This window comes from Lontra canadensis, unplaced genomic scaffold, assembly GCF_010015895.1.
Source record: "Lontra canadensis isolate GAN:19392208 unplaced genomic scaffold, GSC_riverotter_1.0 scaffold41, whole genome shotgun sequence".
In the NCBI taxonomy this organism is placed as follows: Eukaryota; Metazoa; Chordata; class Mammalia; order Carnivora; family Mustelidae; genus Lontra; species Lontra canadensis.
The window spans coordinates 5,973,677-5,984,691 of NW_022631035.1; the positions used below are offsets into that span (position 1 = coordinate 5,973,677).

Genomic DNA, 11,015 nt, shown 5'->3' on the forward strand with positions numbered 1-11,015 from the left:
ATCCCTGGCTTAGGAGGCCAGTGCCTTATCCATTAGGCCACTGGGGCCTGCGAGTCCGGGAGGCCCCATCCGGCCCCCTAGTCTCGGCCCGCAGCGGCGGGGCTGGGGGCTGTCAGACCCCCGGGCAAGAGCGCGCAAGCCTGACGCCGCACCCAGCCCTTGTGCCCCCCGGTGCAGAGCTGACGGAAAGTCCAGGAACGTTAGGAAAAAGTAGTGCAGGAAGTGAACGAGAACAGAATAGCGTCCATCACGAAAACTGGAACCCAAGCACTGAGGGTCTTCCCCATCTCCAGGCAGTGCACGACCAGGACAAACCTTTCCAATCACAAGTATACATCATCGATAAAACAAATATACATAAAGCCAAATAAATACTCCAGCCTAATGTTTTGTTCCTTTGAAACTGTTTACAAAGAGTAATACAAATAACGAATGAGTTCATTTTTAAATGTGACACGCGTTTAGACTCCACTATTAACATCCGTGCATTTCTCAAAGATGTTCCAGCAGAAGCTTCAGCAGAAAGCAGCCGTTATTCCCCGTGTGCTTGCCTCGAGAATTTGCCTCCCCCATCTCCAGGCATCCAGGGCCCAGGGAACTTGGACATTCTTCTTTGCTTTTCTCTCTCCCACATGTGGAGAGTCTGCAGAAACCCATCTCCTTCCTGCCTAACCTCAGCAAGAAGCAGGAATTTGGAGCCACCTGGCTCCAGTCCCTGGCCTTGAGGGAGCTCTTTAAGTTAACCAATTCGTTCCTTGAGGTGTGACATTCATGTGACAAAGTGGATGAGAGCAGGCTCTTCCTGCATCCCAGAAGTCTCCTCCCCCTCAGTCACCACCTCCTCCAACTAAATATTCACCATAAAGCTCTTAGGCCTTGCTTTGACCTACTACATGGAATCATTTTCACCTGTGCTCGTTCTTTGGTCCACCGCCTTTTAAAGGTTATTGCTTTCCTAATTAGTGGGCTCCACTGCCAAAATGGGGCTGGAAGTGAGGACGCCAAGATCTAGAGTCGTATGCTCTACCCGCGCAGCCAGCCAGGCATCCGAGCACCCAGCATTTTTAAAGGGTGAGTCCTACTCCCGTGCTCTATCCCCTGTCCCTCAAGCTGTTGCTTCTCTTTCCCTTTCATCCCCTCCTCTGGGTCCTGAATGCCTTTCCAGGTCCCTTCACGTGCCACTAAGGTCTTCTGAAGTCCTCTGAGGTCCACCGCTTTGCTCCAGGGTCAGCCCACGGGGATGCTTTTTCTGGTTTTCCCACTGCCACCATCTCACCCAGCAAGCCCCCAGGTTCTGCTCTGCCTCCTCCTCAGCTGCTCCCACCCATTCCCAAGACTCGGCTCGTGTCCTCCATCTTGCAGCCTCCAACTTCGGCCTCACTCCCAGCCCCAGGCCTCCCCTCCTCCTCAGGCCCCACGGGTCAGCTACTCACAGGCAAAACCATCTGCATCCCACCATCCTCCCAAGGCTGTCCCCTTTGTGCCTTCCCGGTGTCCACGCAGCACCACGCATGGCACACACGCACCTGCTCCCGCTCTACCTGGGCCCATTTCCTGTCTCCATCATCCTTCTGCGCCTGCTGTTGGCTCTCCGTTCCTGCTGCCACTGCCTGAGTTCCAGGATGGGTCCCTGCCGCCTACAGGGGTCAGTCCGCCCGCCTGTGCTCATCTCCCCGCACTCTCCTTGTTCATTCACAGATTAATCTCCCGACAGCCTCTGTAGGGGTAGAGTCTCAATGTCCCGTCACATTTTAAGCCCTCACCTTGCTCCACGGCCAGCCCCTCCCCTCTCTCCCTCCGATGTCAAGAACCAAGTTTATCTGCTCTGACACTCAAGCTGGAACTAGTTGCTTCTCTGGTTCCCAGAACCTATTTAGACCTGATATTTACGTTTTAGGAATCCCACTTTTCTTCTCAGCTTTTTATCATCACCTGATCAAATGTAAATTCTCTGGGAGAAAGGACTTTCTTGTTCACCGCTGAGTCCCTGGGACGTCGCCCAGTGCCTGGCTTTCACTGTTTGTTGAATTAACGAATAAGCAGGCCAATGTGGCACCGCCTTGCTTCGAGCTTCTCCTGCTCCTAGGCTCTGAGTCTCTTGAGGGGACTCATTAGTCATTTATCAACGACTTTTGTCCCTTGTTTACACTTACATGAATGAGGGCCCCGCTCACATGGTGTACCTACTACTGTGGCTAATTATCCGCCCTTCAGAGCATCACAAAGCAGTATTTGCTGAACGCGTGAACTAGATCAGAATCTTAGAGAACATCCTAAGAAATCCGTACACGCCTTGTCTTCTGCTTCCAGAAGACAAAGGCCGGGCGCTTCCCGTACCCAGAGGATTGCAAAAACCTATTTTCAGTTCCAACTCACTCTTTTCCTGCCTCTAAAACCCCACAGCGTGCGACAGCACCTGCCACGTGGTATCCTTCCCGCTAGAGAACCTCAGCAGCTCTGTCACCGACATTTTTTTTTTTTAAGATTTTGAGAGAGCGTGTGTGCATGAGCTGGGGTGGGGGTGGGGGGGTTCCCCGCTGAGGGCAGGACCCTGAGATCTTGACCTGAGTCAACATCTTGTCCAAACCAAGACTTGGACCCTCAACTGACAGAGCCACCCAGGCGCCCCTCCCTGTCACCTACATTTCTTAAAATCTAAACTCTTGAACTTGGATTTGAGTCTCCACATTGAGCTTCTGTCTCCCTTTCCATAATCACCTCCCACGATCCCTTGGCACGAATCCAGCATTCAGATGGCTGCCTCGGCTCCTCTACCCCAGGCTTTTCTTCCGTTTCCCTTATTTATACTGTTCTCTCCCACCGGCATGTCCCTCCCCCACCTCTACTGACTAAAATTCTATTCCCTTTTCACGGCCCAGCTCGGAGGCCGGCTCACCTGTCTCAGCCCTCCCACCCTGAGGCATGTTCCCTGAGAGGAGACACCGCAGCTCGGTCCTGTTTCGGGGGCAGATTTCAACTGACGGAAAAGGTCGGAATTCCGTTCTTGAAGCGTTCTGAATGAGGCCAAGCCCACTGCATTTCTTGCGAAGTTTTAATGCAGCTCATATATTAAACGAGTAATTAAGGTTTGACAACAGGTGATTGCCTATGGAGACCTCTGCAACCAGGGCCTGCAACCCTCCTTCCAGATGAACATTCTCGTGGCGGCGCCAATGGTAAAGACAGGCGTTAAGAAACACACACACACACACACACACACACACACGGGGTCTCCTGACGGTGTTCATGCTCTCGGCTGTGGCAGCCTGGCCCCCCTGAAGAGGGCCATGCCGGCTCTGGAGGAGGATTTCAATCCATACCCACTCTCCTGTCTGTTTTTAGGGCAGAATGTATTCGCTTTTTCCTCAGCCTTTCCCGATTCATGTTTTCTATCCTGAAAACAAAAAGACCGCAATTAGGCCAGATGCACGATTCAGAGTGGCGAGAGCTGCTGCAGCTCGGTGCGGGGCCCCTCGGGTCAGCGGTCTCTCTCACTCCCGGAGCTTCCCCTCCCTCTGCTGGGAAAGTCGTGGACTCCCCCTGCCTCCTGTCTTCGCGGTGCCGCCACCCCCACCCCCACGACTCGGCTGAGGAGCTCGGGTGCCCTTTCTGGGACCTGGTTCTGTGTAGTGCAGCGTCTTCTTTGGATGGCTCCTTCGCTGGCTGGCTGGCCTCAGCAATCATGTCTCGAATTTTCTGGAGACAATCTGCCAGATTTCGGAACTGGTAGCGGCTACATTCAGAGGTGAGTATCAACTCTCCTGACCTGTTGATCTTATTTTTATGCTGCAGAGAACAAAGGAAAAACCTGAGTTCTACAGAGCAAAGGCTTTTTTGGTTTTGTTTTGTTTTTTAAGATTTTATTTATTTGACAGAGAGATGGGAGAGGGCACAACAAGGCAGAGCTGCAGGCAGAGGGAGAGAGAGAAGCAGGCTCCCCACTGAGCAGGGAGCCCGATGTGGGGCTCGATCCCAGGACCCTGGGATCATGACCCAAGCCGAAGGCAGATACTTAACCCACGAGCCACGCAGGTGTCCCCGGAGTAAAGGTTTAAGGGCGACTGAGGAATTATGGGAAAAGGAGCTGGTGGTTACCGTGACGGCGATCCTCTGCCGCACAGGCTCTGCGATCCATTCGGCAGTTGCCAAATGGAACCTGACTTCAGCCTTGGAGTTCACTGCAAATTAAGGGATGAGAGAGCACGGGTCACTGAGACTCTCAGGTAGGCTCAGCACCCGGTGGCTGGTGACCATCCTGAAACAGGGAGGCAAGACATCCAGCCAGGGACGTTTCTGCCCTGTGTGACTTGGGGATACAAATTTGGTGATGGGAGGAGCCTGCAAAGATGGTGAGGCACCGCTGGACGAAAATGAACTTCCAGGAACTAAATGCTCGGTGCTTCTCTTAATGGGGTCTGAAAAGAATGGGGGGATGGGTTCCACGAAGGAAACCTGCTCTCGGAGCCAGCTGCCAACTCACACTGTGATTTCCCTTTGTTTAGGCTCACAAGCCAACCCGAGTCCTAGCAACCCGCAGCTGATCAGACCACATTCAAAAGAATAAAGAGGATTATTATAAACTGGTGGTATTTAGGCTTCTGCTAAAAAAAAAAAAAAAAAAAATCCCTTTATTCCATATCACTGTAAACACAGAACTCCGAAAGTACATCTCCCAGCCAAGTTATAAAGTGAAAGAAAACAAGGTGCTTTGTACCTTTGTTAACATTCTGGCCCCCAGGACCACTACTCCGACAATAAGATATCGTCAAACGATCTATAGAACAGGATGCACACCAGAAAGAAAAAAAAGAGAGAGAGAGAGATTATTCCATGCCAAAATGCACAAATTGTTAATTTACTACCAACATAACTATCCCTATGATACCTCTCTTTCAATGACTTTTATATACATTAATGTAACATTCAGGGCAGTAAAGTCGAGATTATTTACAGTCTGTCAACTAAAATCAAGAATAAGTCCCCTTCCCAAGGTCACAGCAGAGGTTGTAAAATTATGACCTGGGTCGTTTGCCTCTGGTCCAGTCCCTTTCACCAGATCTGGCCGGGCTAGCTTTTTGCTGTTTGTTTGCTTGTTTTAAAGCGAAGACTCTTTCAAAAGCTCGAACTAGGGATAAACTGAGCTTGATGTCGTATTTCACAATGTGGTGGGTGTGGAAGCCCCACAGGCTGGAAGCTCCAAGAGGACAGACGCTCACGGTGTATCCCCAGTGCCCGCTGGATGGAAGTGGCCTAGCACCGGAGCCTGGAGCCTTGCTTCTAACACTGGCACAGCCACTGACCGACTGTGATCTTGGCAAAGTCCCTCTGCTTCTCTGGGCCTCAGGTTGGTTTGTCTATAAAATTTAAAATGACGTTTCTTCCTTCTGTTTTTATAATTCGTGAAAAGCAGCGTCTGAGTCCTCGTCTGGAGAAAGCATGCTAGTGGGAAAGTTTCAGAAGACTGGATGGTAAGCCAGCCGAGAGGTACAAGTGGCAAAGGGCTGGCCCCGAGTCACTGGTGGCCCAACTCCCTCACGACTCCTTCTGAGAGGTGTCCTTCCCACCGCCCCTCATTTTTTTTTTTTTTAAGGTAGAGGGAGAAGCAGGCTCCCCACTGAACAAGAAGCCCAAAGCAGGACTCAGTCCCAGGACACTGATTATGACCTGAGCGGCAAGCCTGCTTTTCCCTCTGCCTGCTGCTCCCCCTGTTTGTGCCCTCCTGCTCGCTCTCTTTCTCTGACAAATAAATAAATAAATAAAATCTTAAAAAAATATATATATATGCAAACAGTGGGGAGAAGTCCCCACTCCTGCTCCCCAGCCAAGAGGTATGTCCTTTCTTCACGACTCCCCAAGCCAGTCCTCGTATCCAATTTCTTGTACATCCTTTCAGATTTATGTATATGCATAGAAATCTGTTTCTGACGCAGAGATAGTAGCTTACTATATATCTTCTTCGGCAGCTTAACTTCTTCCAAATAGCCTTCCACTTATCTACTGTAGAGACTGGTCCGTGTCCCAAGGCCACCACGAGCTCTCACTCGTCTTGCACACTGCGCGGCAGTCCGGAGCGGCTATGCCACTATTTTGTGGCCACTCTAAACAGTACCGAGAGGACTCCGCTTTTGCACACCCAAAGACAGTTTCTGTATTTTTGTGAGGCTGGAGAGGTCTGGAAGGAATGTTTAGGGGTGCGGGAAGTGACTGATTTTTTGTAAAACACAATTACTTACCCAGAGGAATGTCGTTCCTGGCCTGCTGTGCTTCAGCCTGTAACGTAACATACACAGTGTCAAATGAACGTCACCCGCTGTGACTCTGAATTGGTCCAGGGCAATCGGAGAAAGGATGGAAAGCCACACTGCAGATGTAATACAACTATTTTCGGGTCCCCTGCAAAATCATTTCAGAATGACAGAGAAAGCCTCCCCGGACTCCGGAGGTGCCAGCTCCGAAACACTCTTCCAGGAAGTCTGAACTCGGATCTGCAGCCTTAGCTGGAGTCGCGCACCGCCGAGGGCCAGGCTCCTTGGAGGGAGGCCAAGATCTGCAGTACCTGTGCCTCAGGGAGACTCTAAAAGGAACACCCTCTGCTAACCCAGAACAACAAACCTGGTGGGCCACCTTGTTCCTTCCTGGGCCACGGGGGCTCCCCTGGGAAGCCATGTGCCTTCAGGGTTTGTGTCAGATGGAACTACTCACTCCAGGACGTTTCACCTCTGTGTCTCTCCTGTGCTCTGTTTCTTGGTAGTCATGTCCTTGAGCCTGAGCCCCTTGTCTGCAGGCCTGGTGCAGACAGGACCCCCTCTGAGGCTCTCCTGGCCAGCCAAACTCCTGGTATCCTCACCTGTCCCTTGTCTGGCTGCCTTCATCCCTTTGCATCTTAGAATGATTTGGGAGTGCAACCTTCATTGCTCTGCTCTCCCTGCCGTACTGAGGACTCCTGGCCCCGCCCTCCTTGGAGCTGTTCTCCCTCTTCCTCCTGAGCTGTCCTTGCCAGCTTCCTTCTTACTTCTCTATGCTTATCCCACGCTCCCTCACTTGCTCTTTTATTGCAACTTTTGTTTTCTTAAAAGATTTTACTTCTTTGACAGAGAGAGAAACAGCAAGAGAGAGAACACAAAAAGGGGGAGTGAGAGAGGGAGAAGCAGGTTTCTTGCTGAGCAGGGAGCCCGAAGTGGGGCTTGATACCAGGACGCTGGGATCATGACCTGAGCTACTGCAGACGCTCAACCAAATGAGCCACCCAGGCTCCCCTAAAGATTTTATTTTTAAGTAATCTCTACACCCAGCACAGGGCTTGAAATCACAACCCCAAGTTGCACGCTCCACCAACTGAGCCAGCCAGGCACCCCAAGAATGATCCTTGTAAAACTAACCTGAATCTTTCCACTTCTCTGCCTCAAATCCCCAATATGTTCCATGGTATTTGAAGTAAAGCTAAAGGCCTATTAACCCTGTAAACATGTCACACACACACCGCCCCCCACGCCTCTCCTGTTCAGCTTTATCTGCTCTGACTCCCCTGCTCAGCCACACTGGCCTGCTCGCCGTTCCTCCAACAAGGTAAGCATGCTATCGCTCTGAGGTGGTCCCAGGAATGTTCATCTCTGCAGAGATGTTCATCTCCCCAACTATGCCCATGGCCCACTGCCTTGATTCTTCCAGGTTCTTAATAGATGTCATCTTCCCAGAGGCCTTCCTCAGCCACCCTGCTTAAAACTGCAACCCTTCCCCCTACCTCAGCACTCTTTCCGTCTAGGCTTTATTTCCCCCAAAGTACTCATGACCATCTCACATACTCTATATTTCTGATTTTATTTGTTGCTTGTCTCCCTCCATTAGAAGATTAGCTCCACAAGCATTCAGATTATGTGTTTTTTTTTAACTTCCCTATCTCCATGCCTGACACAGTGCACACACCATGCTTTCAACTGAAGTTGAGTGTTCCCTTTCAGTCCCGTCGGTGGAAACGCAACAGAATTGGCTAGGTCCTATCCCTCCTGGCCCGGGCTCATTAAGAGCCGGTACCCAGCAGGCTGGTAATCAGTGCACCCTGAAGAGGGGCCCTGTTTCCCAAGGCGCGCTGAAGTTCCTAGAAGCTATGGACAGTGTAATTTCCCAAAAGGTTCCAAACAGTTTGGCAGCCTTTGGGTTTTACTGTCCACTCTGGAGGGGAAATGCCCACGTGTGGGCCAGGAGGCCGGGGGACGAGCGCGGAAACGCCGGCGGTCCCGTAAGAAACACTCAGCGTGCTCTCGCGACGCCCGCACACTCCAGGCCTCCGGGGGACAGGTCCAGCCCCGCGGCCTTATCCCCGCTCGCCCCGGACACAAGTTCCCTCCCGCGGCCACGGCCTCGTTCCGCGCGCACCTCCGATTTGCTCCCGCCCCGCCGATGCTGCCCGGGTTTCCCGATGTCCCCCAGCAGGGACTGGGAAACGCCCCTTCCGTCCAGCCCTCCCCGCTCACCGGCACCCTCCATGCGGTGTCCGAGCCCCGGGATTCCGGGTAGAGCTTGTCCAGGCTGTAGATGCTCTGGAATTCGGTGCCCTCTGCTTGCTTGTGCAAAGCCCGCTGGGGACAGCGCGGGGGCGGCGGGAGCAGCCAGGCCCCGGCTCGTCTCAGACTCCAGTGCAGGGACCGGACGGTCGCCATGTTCGGATCTCGGGGCGGCTTCCGGTGGGTGCTTCCTTCCGCGCTTTGCGGGCTCCTGTTTCCGTCAGGTTTTTAGTTCCGCGCGGCTTTTAGTTCCTCTCGCCGGGGTAGCTGGGAGGCAGCGAGCTGAGCTCCGGGGTTGCTCTCCCTGGCACCTGCGAGACGCTCCCCCTTCGGCTGGCCGCCGTGGAGAGGCCAGGTTGGAGCGCTGAGATCCTCTGTTGGCCAGACAGCGAGCTGTCAAGGGAGCCTCCTGGTGAAAAGAACCCTCGGAATCCGTGTCCCCCAGAAACACCACTTCTCTCCTTTTCAGGGGCAGTGACGCCCTCCCGGTCCGCTCTCCCCTCCGAGTTTCACACAATCCGTCAATGCCCGGCCTAGTCCGTCTGCATCCCCTGTACTCTGACTCTGCTCTACTCTCTCTTCTTTTTTTCTTTCATGTCACTCAATCTTATTTTTCTAGTTCATTGCCCGTCTCCAGTCAGAATATAATAAGCTGGGGTGGGGGGGGGCACTGGCTCCCGGCTGGGTCCCCAGAACCCAGAACCTGGCAAATCACAGATAGTCAATATTTATGAGTTATTTGGCAGTATTTTTGAAAGGTGAATTCTGCTAGAGCTGAGTTTTGGTAACTTCAGGGTGATTCACAAGGCAGTTTAAGCACATCCCGGCTGAGCAGGCGTGTGAAGACTCCACAAGACAGATACCAGATGCGGGGAGAAGCTGGCAGGTGGAGAAAGACATGTGTTTAAAACGGGACCCACACCCCTTTGCAGAAGAAACAGCGTTGTGGGAGCATGATGAGGGTTTCTCCTAGCAAGGAGGTAAAGGAATGTTGGGGGAAAGGGTAGAGATCTAGGCCACCACAGACAGGCTAAGCAGAGCCCTTTTCCAGGGTTCTTAAGACACAAACCTCCAAACAGAAGTTCTAACTCGGGTTCAAAGTAGAGCAAGCAGTGTTTGGAGAGAGCTAAGTGTTGGCTAAGTTTCTTTGTTGAGAGGCAGTGTGGGTAACTTGATAAATGATTAGTGATTATTAGTCATTCCAGTGATTGTTTTGTAATGAAGAGTTCTATTTTTAGTAAAAGCACAATTACCTAGAAAAATAGGTCCCTAGGGATGCTGGCTGTTTGAAACAGGAGACTGTCATCAAATCAAGCCTTTACGTTTTAGTCTTATCACTACAGGCATATTCTTCAGAAAGGAATAAACTACTTCCCAGGCACTCGCCTTGTAAACGCAAACTAGGAAGGGAATGACGATAGACATTTGCCTTTTGGGCTCTAGGCTGGAAAGAGAATCTCTGAATCTCTTGGGTCCCTCCCTGTCTTAGTCCCAAGACCTCGAACGGAACTGAGGCGTCACTATGGTGACCGGAAAAAGCTGCTCCAGGGAGCAAAGCCAGGGACTCACTTAGGTTGACAGCTCAGGGATTATGAATAATAAAGTCAGCACCATTTCATGGCGTCATTGCTCTGAGGCTGGGTTCCAGCCCTGCTCCTGACCCAGAGTGATAGAAAAAAGGAGCTGTAGGTTTCCATGGCCTCAAATAAACACAGCCTGCTCAGGCCATCTGGTGGCCTGGATTCTGGACGAGGAAGGGGGTAGAGGAGAGAGTGAGACAAGCTACTCCTGGGTGGAGAGGGGAGCAGCTGGCAAGCTCCTCTCACCCGCTGCTGTTGTGAACCATCCAGAATAGAGGCCCTTCTAGAAGAAACAGGCTGAGAAGTGCCACCTGTTCCCTTTAAAGGTGGGCACTTTCCATCCCCTCCTTGGTCCTCCATGGGCTGAAATGGGGCTTCAAGAAGGGGTCCTTCGGAGGCAAGAGGAAAACAGGGAAGACAAGACAAAGCATTACTAAGCCATTCCTGGTAGCTGACGAGCTTGTAGACACGAGCCCTTCTCTCTGGCCTGTGAGTTGGGGGACCACTCGGGGACCCATAGGATTTTCCTTTCTTCTTTTCTGGAGTGCCTTGGGTCCGACTGCTCTTAAAACTAAACATTATAAAGAGATAAGAATGTGCAGTATTGTAGAATGGAACAGGTCAGCTCGGGGTTTGAATGTTTCTGTGTGACTCTGAATTACTAATTCAACCCCAAAGCCTCAGAATCTCCATCAGAAGAACAGAACCTCCCAAGGTTGACGCGGCCTGGCACAAAGTCAGCAGACAACAGAAGTGAGCTGCCGCGAGGAGATGATTAGGAACTTCTTTTTACTTTCAGGGATTGGGTGGCTTTTTTTTTTTTTTTTTCCTCTGCAGCACTGGGTGGGAAATCCAGTCTTCAGTAGCTCTATTCTAAACTAGACCCACCTTCCTTCTTCTGTGAAGGACAGTGAGCAGACAGCGCAGAGTGAGT

The 11,015-nt window shown here is 51.8% G+C and overlaps 1 protein-coding gene across 2 annotated transcripts; it reads right to left on the bottom strand.

The window, feature by feature from the left end:
* Positions 1 to 3,034: 3,034 nt before the first annotated feature.
* Positions 3,035 to 8,666, bottom strand: MRPL58 (mitochondrial ribosomal protein L58). 2 transcript variants are annotated; one of them, XM_032870663.1, is made up of 6 exons: positions 8,472 to 8,666; positions 6,234 to 6,270; positions 4,715 to 4,774; positions 4,096 to 4,178; positions 3,617 to 3,786; positions 3,035 to 3,389 (listed from the first exon to the last, which is right to left on the bottom strand). In XM_032870663.1, exons 1-6 carry the CDS (start codon positions 8,655 to 8,657, stop codon positions 3,245 to 3,247), a joined length of 681 nt encoding a protein of 226 aa, XP_032726554.1. In that variant the 5' UTR covers positions 8,658 to 8,666; the 3' UTR covers positions 3,035 to 3,244. The 2 variants fall into 2 exon arrangements, with proteins under 2 accessions (XP_032726554.1, XP_032726553.1); XM_032870662.1 differs by having other exon boundaries at positions 3,214 to 3,394.
* Positions 8,667 to 11,015: the final 2,349 nt, after the last annotated feature.